Source organism: Athene noctua, chromosome 12 (assembly GCF_965140245.1).
Source record: "Athene noctua chromosome 12, bAthNoc1.hap1.1, whole genome shotgun sequence".
NCBI classification, from domain to species: Eukaryota; Metazoa; Chordata; class Aves; order Strigiformes; family Strigidae; genus Athene; species Athene noctua.
In genome coordinates, this window is record NC_134048.1 from 6,908,981 (window position 1) to 6,923,239 (window position 14,259).

At 34.9% G+C, this 14,259-nt stretch overlaps 2 protein-coding genes across 2 annotated transcripts in view; one reads left to right on the forward strand and one right to left on the reverse strand.

Annotated features, from left to right (window-relative positions):
* Nucleotides 1-14,259, reverse strand: part of DOCK2 (dedicator of cytokinesis 2) — a 197,500-nt gene that overhangs the window by 105,680 nt on the left and 77,561 nt on the right. The window lies entirely within an intron of this gene.
* Nucleotides 4,534-13,659, forward strand: INSYN2B (inhibitory synaptic factor family member 2B). Its single transcript, XM_074915777.1, has 3 exons — nt 4,534-5,867; nt 8,980-9,054; nt 12,826-13,659. The coding sequence occupies exons 1-3, from the start codon at nt 4,549-4,551 to the stop codon at nt 13,010-13,012; spliced, it is 1,581 nt and encodes a 526-aa protein (XP_074771878.1). The 5' UTR covers nt 4,534-4,548; the 3' UTR covers nt 13,013-13,659.

Sequence of the window (14,259 nt, forward strand, 5' to 3'; positions counted from 1 at the left end):
GGAAATATGGAAGAATAATGATTATAAAATCTCTCTTGTGGTAAAATTTCCTCTGCTTGGTTGGCTAACTAAACTGTGCATGCATTTCTAAGAACTCAGAAACACCACTGGTTGGAAAACCAGTTCCATTGCTGTTTTGAGGTGGCAGACTTTGCACCTTAGCCATTTGCAGGCAATTCACTTATTACACCCTGGAATACAATTACACTGGAGCTAGAATAAATTTACACTGGAAAGTAACTATCACCATTACAAAATACATGTGCAAAGCCTGTAGAGAGTTTAAAAATCTATATTGGTTTTACCAATATAAGCCAAGCATAAAAGAAAAAAAAAAAAACAGTGATATCTATCAGTCATTCACATAATCACACCAATGAAGAGAGGAGCATCAAATATGCACCATTTAAAAATAACATTAACCTAGTAGGCCACTTGTTTCAACAGTGAGTAAAGAGATTGGAACAAATCCACCGTGCTAATTAAACAAAACAACCAAGGCACAAGTCATTTCCTGGGATCTGACGAGCAGCTACTCAGGGAAGAGATGAGGAGGAAGAGGCTGGATAGCTGGATGTGAGGTCATGGGACCCTGGCAGACATTAATCCCCAGTAAATTTCTCCTACCAAAACTGTTACTATTATTACAAGACATAAATTTAAAACTGACATATGTTTTTTGTTATGAGTGACATAAGTTGAATTAATACATTGAAAGAATTTCTATAAAACAGATCCTTAGAATTTTTCATACTTGTCCAGTCAATGTGAAATAACAAGCAAAACAAGACCTGCAAGCTGCTGTGCCAGAAAAGAATGAAAAATTTTATCCCGGACAAGGGAAATGTTATTTAAACTTCGTAACTGACAATGTTACACTGATTTGTTAACGTACACACAGACACCTGTAACACTGAAATTTGCTAGTTTGGGTTTTCAATCCAAATATTTGAGCATTCCTACCTATATATTTTTTTATTTCAGCTTGATTTAATATAAATCACAGCATCAAAACTTTCATTACAGCAATTCATCTGACCCCCAAACTAGTGGATGCCAAGATAGTTAAAAATCACACAGAATTAAAATAGCAATTTGCAAATGAAGAATGCAAGAACCTAGCTTACATGCCTCTACAGCCAAAGTAGAGAGCCCTTTTAAAACCCTTAAGGGTTTTTAATTCACATTTAAGACACAAAGGAGTATATTTCTAAAGCTTCTTTCCAAACTTCATTGGGCAAGTATAACTTTTAAAGTAGTCTATCTGCCTGAAGCAGAGCAGCTGTGAAGGGGAGAATGCTACTGCAATATTTGGATAAATTCTCAAACAAAACTGTAAAAAGCCTCCAGTAATTAGTGGATAATATGAGAATTCATAGCTTGGCATTGGAACTTTATCTGGAGAAATTGTTTGACTAGTTTATTGTGTATACTTTGTCTCCACTGAAGAAGCAGTACAGTGATTTAAGTGAAATAACGCTAGCATATCATGAAAGTAAAATTTGGTATTAATGTACAGATTTGTTTCCTCAATATCTTATGCAACATTCCTTTCTGCACTGAAATCATCCAACACATTTTCTTCTAAAACTTGATAATATAATAATATCCTATTACTACATTGCTTAAATTATATTACATTTCCTAAATGTTGCTTGAGGCTACATAACAGTTTGCTATGTTCTGTAACAAGATCTTTCCCACTGCACCGTTCTCATCAATTTTTGTAAATTAAATATGGTAACGTTTGTGCAATGCTTATATAAAAGGTACACTACGGAAGTAGTAAGGCTAATCAAACCACCAGTGAATTACCAGGGAACAGGATTAATAGTAAATTAATAGTAAATAGTAAACACTATGATGGGAATTTAGCCCCAGTCCTAAAAATCACTGTAATCCTAAAAGCAAACTATGCTGGATTATGAAAAATGCCACAGAATATTTCCCATTTTTTTTCATAAATTTCTCCTTTTATCACTATTCTAGCAGCTGGGTTCAGATTTGTCATAACTTACTAAAAACACAGAAAAAATATTTTCATACAGGCACATCTCACGAATGAGTTTTGAAATCCAGCACTCAAAATCTTCTACTAGTCCAGCACTAGTCATTGCTTATACTGAATTTTGGCTCAAACTATTCTGGAATGATTTGAGTAGGAGAATTCACATTTGTGAGGAAGTCTATTACACAGGTTATTTAGATAAGAAACAGCAAAACCATCCTTAAGACTGTAGAAACATGGAGTGAGAAGTCCTGGATATAATACACAGAAGTTAAATGTACATAATTTGAACAAACTATATATGGTATACACTCACCTATATGTCCTATCTCAGGAAGCCATAACAGAACCTAAATTTGTAACAGAAAGGTTACCAAAAAAATTATATCAAAGTAACTTACATTTTGACATAAGATCAGTCTTAGCCTATGTGATTGCTAGTCATGTGTGAAACTCCTTACTCACAGGGGTGAAGTTGAAGACTTAAGTTTTCACTTTTACTGCCTTTATATTCTCTTACTGCAGCTCCACTACACCACATTTTCATTAGCAACGCACTGTGACATGTCCATCCCGTACCCTGTTGTGCCACCAGTCAACACATCATGGGTGTGGCTGCCTCTTTTAAAGGAATCATCCATGTGTACACTGGGGCACAAATTTACAAATGATCTATCCTGGTATTCCATGCAGGGGATGCATCCATCATCCGCATTTGGAGGGACAATTCACTGACACTTCAAATTTCAAATAATACTGTTTCTAAAAACAACTTGAAAGTGGCGAATGCTCATTGCATCTTAATCTGTGAATAAAATGTCTCCGAGGCAAACATTCTCACAATTAAAGTGCCAGCTGTGACAAATGGGTCAAAGTTTTATTTTTGAGGATATTAAAAAAATTAGTGGTTTTATTACACTTAAACCCTAAAATACTTACAAGTAAACTTTTGATAACAGCTGGCTATGTAATAAAACATGCTCTCTTACTTCTCCAGTCTTCCTAATAAATAATCATTATGGCTATATTATTATCCTAACTGTTTTTCAGAAATCTAAGTTTTAGCGGTCACTCAAAATGTTTAATGTTGTTTTTTCATTATGAGCTCTGGACTAATGTGATAAACCACAGCTTTATAGGCCAGTCTCCTGCATGCAAACCAAGTAGAACACTTCACATGTACGTGCAGACAATTTCAGTCTTGATTTCCAAATAATTGATACTGCATGGGAAAGAGATTTTGTCTTCCCAGAAATGGTTCCATTTGCATTAATCACATTTTAAAATAAATTTATTTCTCCTTAACAAGGAGTTGTACACAAATCTGGATGCTTTCAAATGAGCAACTCTAAAAAAATAAAAATTCTGAGTTTGGTTCAAACCTCAACTTGCCTCTGAATTAAGAACTCACATTTGTATTCTTCAGTTTTTTATTTCATCCACAAGATTTAATACCCATTTTCAAATCTGAAGATTTAAGTTTTATGGTTTATATTTGGGACCAGATTCAGGCCTGCATGAGTACTGAAAGAAAAAAATACTCCTCTGAATATTTTCTATCCATTTTTGGTGTTGTGTATTACATGTGAAGAAAAGTTTAGGCACTTGAAAATTATAAAACATTTTTCAGTTTCTATACAAGTATTTCACTGCCAAAGCTACAAAACCAATGGAGATGAAAAGTTGTTAGGGGACAGCAGAAGATTAGTGTTTGGCAGTTCGTTCATCTACAACTGTTGTCTTTTTACTTTCAGGAAACATTTTCTGTTGTTCTGCATTTGCTGGTTATTCACTCTGGACCACTCTTCTGATGCCAATGTATTTACAGAACTTCCCCAAATGAAACACATCAATAACTTCTCTCACTGAAAGCCACTGGATGCTGTCTTTTTGCCTGGTCAGAAGTGGTTACATTTTGCTTAACTGTTTGGGAAGATTAGTTTCATTGAAAAGATGGCTGAAGAAGAAAAACTCTCTCTAAAGAAAGCAATTCAGTTTGGTATTTATGTATATATTCCAGCAGTAAAACTATGCAACAGAAACGAAAATGCCCCTAAAAGTTATTATGCTTGTTGTTTAGACAACATGCAAATAAAACATATGTGACTGGTCCATCATAAAAAAAGCTGCAACACAAATGGAGAGCTGACTGTCAAATAGCCATCAGGAAAGCCATACACTCAAACTTAGCTTCGTTAACGGTAAGCCTAACAGCCTGTTGCAATAAGATGATCATGTTATCTTCCAAACACAAGGAGTTCTGCATTCCCCAGCTACAAGAAATCTTTCCTTAAATTTGATATTTAATTTCCTTATCTTAGTGTTTGGTCTAATCGGCAATTAAATTTGAAAAAGCATCCCTAAAGAGAGCATGTCAGTTAAAAGTATACTGAGTAACAACAAGAAGAATGAAAAGTTTAGCTCCTTCAGGAGTAAGGTATTCATTTGCAACTTAGGAACAATCTTAATATACAGTTCAAATGACAAATGAAATGGGCCGCAAAGAAACACGGTACTTACAGACTTTAAATTGCGATTCAATGGCCCAGCAAAACATGAAAATGCGTCCAGTGCTATTGAAAAGGAATAGTCTAGATTCTGCTGATTTTATGAAAGAGCCACACCACCGCAGGACCAAATCTCAGCAAGTCCGATTCAAAGATGATGGTGTGAACACAAAGTCAGAACTGGATACTAATCCTGCCCAAGATATAGCATCCACAACTGGAAAAACAGAAATATTTTGGGATCACAACTTTTTGCTGCATCACTCTCCATCTTTTCCAAGGGCTCAAAAAGGGTTTCGGAATATTGCCATACAAACATCTCCTAGCCTCAGGAAACACTTCCCGGTTTTTAAAAAGAAAAGGTTGACAGTAAGTAAATCATTAACAGAAATGCCAGCGGAGCCTGCAAATTCTATCCAAGTAAATGGCAATCTTTCTGAACAAGACATGTCTTCAGACCTCTGTTACTTAAGAATATCTAATCATTTGGAAGATGAATTTAGGAATAGTGACGTGGATGGTCAGTTAAGTCAAAGACCATCAAAAACACAAAGCAACGGACCTATCCATTCAGATGATTTCTCAGTATCAGAGAAGACAACTGTTTCTACACAGGTGCCTGAATACATACATGTGAGTTTTCCACAGGACAGCAATGTTTCCATGGATGCACCAGACACAACCGTGAATTTAAGTAATTCACTGCATTCTTCTACTGTCATAAATAGCAATGAAAATAATGACAACAGCACACTGTCGTCTAATTCTGAGAAAGCATACCCTTGCCTAAGCAATTTTATTAACTGCAGTGAATGTAATCCTCATTCTGACTCTTGTGAAGCAGATAAAAGTGATTCTGAGTTGCTCGTAGCCAGCAAAGATGCAAGCAGTAAAGAAACTACTCCATTATCACCTCCATCAAATCACAGCTCATCTCCTTGCTTCCTCAGAGACTATCAACAGGCAGGAGAGCACAGAACAGATTCCAGCTGTGTGACATTAACAAATGATGATCACACAATAATGTCATTGACCAGCAGTAATGCATCAAAATCTTTTCTGTCATGTAAGACTGAAACGGAGAAAAATTCTACCCAGTCAGATGTTTCCCAGTGTAACAGCTGTTTAGAAGGATTTCACATAAAGTCTTATCTGCCAAGGAATGAAACAAAACCACAAAACAACAAAGAGATTAGTGAAATAAATAAAATTCATTTGGCACATGGAGAACTCTGTGCCCTACAAGGCAGGCTGCAGTCTGTAGAGGAATCCTTGCAGTCGAACCAGGAGAAGATTAAAGTCCTTTTGAATGTAATCCAAGACCTGGAAAAATCCAGAGCCCTCAGTGAAGGGTACGGTGCATTTTAATATTAGTAATTTATCAGAAGTGTAAAGTAGATGTTAGCATTCTTTGAACCTTTGCTACCAAAAAAGTCTTTCCTGTGATATTTAAAGATGAGTTTGCAAAAATGGTATCTTATACCCTTTTTCTGGTATTTGGGCCTCGGCAGAAGAGAAGTAAGTCTCTATAGTTTGGCTTTAGCTGACACAGCCTTTATTTAAAACCAGTGTGAGACATAGTTTATTACCTCTCTTTTTTAATTTAGATTTATGATGTCAGGTACAAAACCACTGAGAGTTGCAGTCTTAATCTAGCTAAAATCTCTACACAGTAGAAAAACAAAACCCAAGCCTAAGGTACTGATGCAGTATAACAGAAACCTATGGCAAGCCAACTATCTTTTACTAGCAAGGTCAGATATGCATTTAGGGCCAAAACAGTCCTATTGCTGAAACAGTTTATATCAGCAAAAACATGCTTCTCTTCAATAAATTATTACTGCCATCATAAGTAAGCAAAAGGATTAGTAGCTAAAGCATAGCATCTGCAGACATTTGGGCACCACACTGCTAGTTACATTTCACAATACCACAAACAAAAACACAGCCACTTCAAGGGAAAGCCTTAAGAATAGCAAAACGGACAATGCCAGGTAAACTTCAAGAGCTTCAATATGTCAGGAAGATTTCATGGGAGGTGAGTACTTAAAAAGGCTTAAAACTATGAACATACAGCATGTGAAGACTGTTAGCAAGAACTCACTTTGGAATCTCAGATTTTAGAATGACTGCTTTCTATACTATCACAAGAATGCATGACCTGGATTTATTTTTAGTATGCTCTCATAGTGACTATTAGCCGAGGCTGCAAGCATTATTTATGTAGCTTATTCATGCAACTCAATTGTGCATTATAAAATAATACTATAAATGCAACTATTGCCTAAAGATTTGCCACCTTTGTAGGACAAGGTTCAAATAGAATTTTAAATATTTCTATGCTCAAAGCAGGTTTTAGAATATCCTAATAATGCTTTCCAAACCATTAACAGCAGCTCCTAATTACAGTAAATGCTTCTAGGATACATTTTAAAGTTCTGGTTTTTCATTATGTAGTATATCCATCAATTAATTTTTGTCTTCAAAAAACCCACAGATAAATCTTTCAAAGTATCAAGAGAATAAAGGTTCCATTTTATTCTTATTTTTTAAAGATAAACCAACATGAAGTCTATGTTATAATTTCTTTTATACTTAGCACAGGTATCTTAGGCATCTAGAATAATCATTTATGTGCAACTGGTTTATGCATAAAACTGCATCCTTAATTTTAAAATCAGGACACATGTATTAATAGTATTTACTGACTGTAATTAAGGAATAAAACTGATAATATTCCACATTTCCACAAATGCTGCAAACATCACAAAAAGACAGCTGCATTGAGATTTTTGTGTAGGTTCAATTGCATAGAAATAGCACAGAACATGACACCAACTTGCTTACATGACTCAGCACCGGGTCTTTGCGCTTGTTCCCATGTGGACAGAAAAGGTTTGTGTGGCTGTGCAAAAACTGTCAGGATAGAACTAACTGAAGCCACAATTTTTTATGCCCCAGTTTTCTTAGAACTTCTGAAGAAAAATATGTCTGTTTTGAAGAATTCTTTCTTCCTCAAAGTATTTTGAGAATTGACATTACGTTCTTGCATTTCTGATGAATAATTCTCCAACTCACACTCCAAGTATGATTTACGCTCATTTAAAAATAAAAATAATATAAATCAAGTTAACATGTAATTTTCTGCTGTACAGATTACTTTTTTTATCTCGAAACATTAACTAGTAATGTCCATCTGGCTGTTAGCATGAAAATACTGTTAGTTTCCACATTTATGTGCCCACATACATTTTTATTCCATGTAACATTTTTCCCATATAATTCAGCTCCAACTACGCACTCTGAGGGTTGCTCTTAATCATTTTTTTCTATCTGAAAAGGCCGTTTTCTAGCACCAACTTTGTAATAGCCTAGACACAACAAACAAAATCCATGTAGACATACTGATAACAAAAATGCAAAAATATTTATAAAACACCAAAACACAAAAACTTTGTTTGGAAGCAAATGGGGGGTTGTGGGAGGGTGGAATCCAAGTCATATTTCATACCAGTACCACCTGACTATGTTTTTTTAGAAAATTACAGAAAAAAATACCCACTCCTTTTCCCCTGCGTGCATTTATGTATGACAGAGGGGACAAGTTTCAATTATGTCTGCAAATCTGGCCATTACAAAGATTAACTTGCAGTGAAGCACAGTCTGATTATTCAGCAATGTTTACAGTCCATTTCTGTTCAGTTACCACATGGTCAAAACCAAAAATTTTGCCAAATGTCTTTCAGTTTCACACTGAGACTCAATGATGAGTTTCAATCCATCTTGCTAGAATCATCTAGCAGTAAAATTGAAGATTCCAAGTACTTGTGGAAGTAGCACAACAACACATATAGAAAACCCCTACTTTAATTCCAAAAGCAATCAGAAAATTATTTTGGTACCAACCGAACTCCCCTAATTCAAATAAAACTCCTTAAATATAAATGTTGTGTATCCTTCAGATGTCATAAGCCACTAACTTCAAACTGTTTCTAGATCTCTCCATCATAAAAATAATTCAACTCTAGTTGATGTTAAATATGAAAGTCACTTTTCTTGTTTTCTCAACACTCCAAATTTGTAAGCTATCAGCAGTAAATATTTGACTTGTTTATGTAAGGAAACATGAAAAGGGGAAAGAATTGAAAGCATAAGGATAGAGATCAGATTGATTTACCATGAACATTGATATTCCAATACTTTAAAGTGTGTTTATAAGAAGCAGTCACATGTCTAAGTGTATTCATAACAAGTACTCATGCAAGAGACAACAACCAGAATCTTAACGGCACCATCAACATAGGGTTTGAGTTCTTTAAAGCAAACTTCTAATTTAGAATTTCACACTAGAACTTCTAGCAAGGATAATAGAAGTGGTAAACAGAATTACTTTTATCGTGAAAGATTCAGAGATCTGTTAACGTATCTGTAAATACACATTACATGAACTACTGTCTATTACAGGCGTAACTTCTATCACACTGGGCAAGACCTCAACAACTGCAGCACCTGTCAGAACACCGCATGTATCATTTACAGGTACTTCACTCCTTCACCCAGTTTTGCATTGTCTGTTTATCTCTCAAATGTACACTACAATGTTTTATTGACAGCTATACAAAAGGTCTCATTTATTATTAATTCAGTTTTTAACAAGAGACCAAGTACTATGTGTGAGGTGGTTGGTTTGTTTTCTCAAGCAGAAAACAAATAATATTGGTGCTATCTGAAAGAGGTACTATACTTCTGAGAATTTAAATAGAATTTTCCCACTAATGTTTCACAGTATTATTACTACTAGCATGCTCTGAAAACCTTTGATGCCATTTCTGATTCTGAAATTCCATTTGTGTGTTACAGTTTTTTAAGCTAGGGTTTCTGTAATAAGTTTAGATCTTGGAAAACATAAACACTCAATTCTCCAAAATGCCAGTAAGCTATCGCTGCAGTTCATGTTTATGTGCCAAAAAATAAACTCCCACACTTCTCACTTCAGTAAATGTTTATTTGTTATTGAGAGAGTGCAATGTGAGTGTAAATTACTCCAAATTTAAACTGTTGTTTGTTAAACTGTTATGACCAAAAAGCTTTCTAGTACTGTGTTCCAGAAGCCATACATGTTTCAGATGCCATGTGGATACACACCGCCATTAACCACAAAGCTAGCAGGTACAAAGTCTTGATTATACTGCACATGTAGCTTGTCCACTCTGCAAGGGACAGGGCGTCCACCAACCTGTAAACACATTCTGTAATCTCTGCAACCTCAGTTATGAGGCAGAAAACACATCTTCAGTTATGTGATTCTGTAAGATTCATTGGGCTCTTCACAGGATATTAAGTAACGTATTGAACAAACACGGCATAATCAGAGCTGGAGCTCACACTTGCCAGTTTAAATCCTTTCCAGTACTGCCGTACACTGCAGACTTAATAGAATGAATAGGAAGATGAATGCATAGTCAAAATTTACATATGATATCTCAGGCCTCATTTGGAGAGTTAGAGAATGTGTACTAAAACCAAAGGTAGTGGAGAAATTATAATACTGCTAGTTTAATCCTGGGTTTCTTGATTCCTTTTTGTGAGGGACACTTTACTTAAAGGACTTTGCAGTTGGTGAGCTGATTATTGAAACTGCATGCTTGTTTTCTTTGCTATACATACCACATTTCTGATGTGCTGTACTGTTTTCAAGTTTATTAAGAAGCTCAGTGGAAAATGAATTTGCCAGTCACATATTGTGAAGATCAGGTACTGAAGTTCAACGTGACACTGAAAAATTAAGAAGTTGATTTGAAACATCTCCTAGAAATTTTTTATCCCTTCAAAGATATTCAAATATATTAGTATTCCAGAGGTTTTGTATATTTAAACATGTTTACATTTACAAAAATAAAGGGTAAGATAATTTCTCTTTTAGGTTGAAAACTTTTCATTTATTTCAAAGAATATGACAGACTATTATCTTTGCCAGTTTGTAAGCACTATGACTTCAGATTTTTTTTATGGATACAATGAATCCACAAGGAAGTGTTTTTCACACTGCATTTTCTACGAGTCAAATTTAAATATAGGAAAGATCCTGAGCAACAAGCACAAGTGTCTTAAGAAAAGAATGGAGGAAGTAAGAAAACACTGATGTGCCTTTTTGATTTACTAGGTAGTTTATAATGATAACAGTGCCTGGAGCCTTATGGTGCAATGATTATTAGAATACATATGAAAGAACACAGTGCCTCTAAAGAGTTTCTAGTTTTAAGAGACAAAACATGAGACAGCAAGGGAACAATAGTTTCCACTTTACAGTGATGTTCCACAAGACATGGTTATGATTAAAGCATTCTGAGTAATGAGTCTTTGAAGTTCATAACATATTCATTAGACAACATTCTGAAAGAAGTAATTGTTACCTGTTTTGCTCTAGACAAACCCATCAATTTCTGGGTTTTATGCAGCCTAAAAATCCGTGCAAGTATTTTTTCCGCTATTGTAGCATCACTGTTGTCACTAATTATAGAATTAAGTGTTTTGTCTTGCTCCCCATTTTCTTGCTCTTAAAGAACCTAACTCATCAGTGATTCAAACACTGTACAAGCAGAACTGGATTACTGTCACTGAACCATCTTTATCTTGAACTTTTTAAGCAGTTCCTGAGTCAAACAATATACTAATTTCCTATGAATCCAAGTGTAGATTACACTGATTAGTATTTAATAGCTTTTCAGTCTAACAGTGACCAGGTATATAGTGGCTGTAAATTTAGCTTCATTAACTATCCAGGTGGTTTATGTTAGCTGACTTGGAACTTTCAGTCTAGATCCTGTAAGATAAATGTTTTTATTATAATAAACAAATGCAAGCAGCAACTGAAAACAGTTATCTCAGCAGATAAGGGACAGTATTAAATGACCTCCTGCCTCTAGAGATGATGTCTTCAACATGAAATTAGAAACTTTGAAGGGAAGAAAAAATGAACATGAGCAGATGCTATCCTTATATATGTTATATAAGGGTATAAATATGCTATAAACCAAACATTTCATTCTTCAGCATTGTGATCTGTGACTGCTGAAAGGCATTACATTGCAGTTTTAGCAACAGACTGATAAAACTGAAGAGACACTGACCAAATTTGTAATTTATATAATTTTTTTCTACTTTTTGTATCTATTATGTTTTGCTCCTTGTCCAGAGATCCCTCTTCAGTTCTAAATTAGAATAATCATATGGCTTTTTCTTTTTGCCAGCTGAGTTAGTTTATTTCAGTGAAAACCCCCAAACATATTAATTAAAAAGGGAAAAACCTTCTAGTTAATTTTAACATCCTATTCAACAATGTTTATGGATTTCTATGTACATACAAATACTCACAATTAATAGTGTTTAAAGATATTCATATTTACTAATTTTACAGATTTCTTCTACTCAGTGCCCAAATCAGGTTAAGGGCTTTGATGTGACATCTCAATATCCCTCTCTTAAGCCTTTTCCTCCCCAAGAGCCTGCACTAAGGAAGATACAAGCAGCTCCTTTCCACTCTCCCCTCCACCTGCTAAAACCTCCACAGCAGATATAGCTGATACAACACCTACTCTCCTGCCCAGAAACGATGGTTGAAATAAAGAAAAACCATACAGCACTGCATTTTTTTTATTTGTTGCTTTTTTTTTTGTTTTTATTAAACTCTCCTGGTTGCATAAGACTACTTAATCTTTGTCCACGTTGATTCTTACATTTATTTCCATGCACATACCGACTCTTATGTAATTAACATCTCAGCTCTCATTTGACATCAATAATAATTATTAGTTTCAATGGAGAAAATTAGTTATATTCTACTTTCCTGTCAACTAATACCACTTATGTCAAAGTCTTACATATTTGCTTAATTTCATATATTTTTGGTCCTAGCAGGTCTGTAGTGGGAGACAGTCACATTTAACCAAGTTAAGCATGTGAGAGTTCTGAATCCACGCCAAGGATACAACCGAGTTAGATTACAGTATCTAACTAACATGAATGAAATGCACTGAAAGGTCACCCTAGTACTTTTTCATTTTTTCCTCCCTCAATTTTTGTTCCATTGTTTTGGGAAAAATGCTGGAGATCTTAACTCAGATAAAGAAAAAGGTTTCTCTCAGAAAATATTAAGGGATTAATTTATTTTCAAAGTAACAACCTATACACACTTGTGTTTTAACCAGGCTCTAATACTGAATGTTGCCAAATTATTCTAATGATGTAAGCATCCTTTCTACAAGCAGGAACTTCTCACTTACTAGCTTAAATGTCTTCATTTTTCCATAGTGTAGAATATGACTTCAGACAACAAGAAGGAAGATTTCATCAGATTTTGAAAACACTGGATCATGCAGAGCAAAATCCAGCTTCAGGTTCACCTCAGAAGCAACCATCTGATCATCCAGCTCCCGAAAAAAAGGAGTTAAGGAGAAAAACAAAAAAGGTGAAAAGAAAATGCTTCTGGTGGATTTGACTTCCTTATGGATCCTTTTACATTTTAAAAGACTCTAGAACATTAAGACATTTGAAAGCACACACCTGAAAGTGTGCTATTACAAAACCACAAAGCTAAAGAATGTTTAATTAGAGTATCTGAAAAATCAAAAGAATTGAATTTACTTAAATCATCTCACTGAATAAAGGTGCATGGAGATACTTTTTTCAAAAAGAAAATGTTACTTTCAAACGGAAGCTTTCTCATTTTTTTCCGAGGATACTTTCATATGCTTTGTAAAGACTTTTTTTTCAACTTACCAAAAATAATGAGGTTTAAATCTCTACCTTAAAAAACAATGGTAGACAAAGCTAGGAGTGTCATAGAGTCTTCATTTCCTATTTATAAGCACCATGGACAAAGGAAAGAACTTCACTGATGTTTAAACAAACCACATAATCAAGAACAAATTCAGGGGCATCTACGTTGTTCAAACAAATCTCTCCTCAAAGGAGGCAACTACAACTATTACACATTCTCTACCAAAATATTTTTGTTGCTGTCATCTAACATTTAACAACAACAACAAAAAAGAATTTCAGGGTAAGTTTTAACTTTGTCCTTTTATCGGTTCAATTTAAAAAGCAACCATTTAGCAGTTTCAGCCATTTAACAGACTTCTCTGGAAAGAATCACAGAATCATAAAACAAGAGAATATCTCAGTAATTCTAGTTTTAAGCCCCTAGTCAAGCAAGGTCCAATAGGTGAATCTGAGTTTCAAGTATCTCCAAATACAAGAATCCATAACTACTTGGGGCAAGCTTTTCCCCCAAATTTTCCAAATTTTTTCTTAACATCTAGCCTGAATTTCCTATGTTGTAACTTGTGTCCATTACATCTTGCCTTATCCAAATACACCTTCAGGAAGAATTAGACAGACAGTAAGACCTCTCTCCAAAGCCTTCACTTCTTGAAGACAACAAACCCAATTTTCACTGCTTCTCTTTACATGTCATGTGCTGCAGCCCACAGTCATCTTGATGGTCACTCTCCAGTAAACTGGCATCTTTCATCTACCTGGAAGCCTAAAACTGGACACAATGCCTCAGATATCATCATGTAATTACTGAATAGGGGGGAATAACCACTTCAGCTACTGTCCTTCTAAACCACTTGCCCATTTTGTCCATTTAAGATCTGAATCACTATACCAAAATATCCCAAGATGCGTTTTTTTTGACCTTAAGATATAAGTTGATACATGAAACAAAATTGATCATAAACC

Coding starts and splice junctions, on each gene's coding strand:
- INSYN2B (XM_074915777.1), top strand. CDS start 4,549: ATGGCCCAGCAAAACATGAAAATGCGTCCAGTGCTATTGAAAAGGAAT. Junction 5,868..8,979: donor TCCAGAGCCCTCAGTGAAGG/GTACGGTGCATT, acceptor TGTCTATTACAG/GCGTAACTTCTATCACACTG. Junction 9,055..12,825: donor ACCGCATGTATCATTTACAG/GTACTTCACTCC, acceptor ATTTTTCCATAG/TGTAGAATATGACTTCAGAC.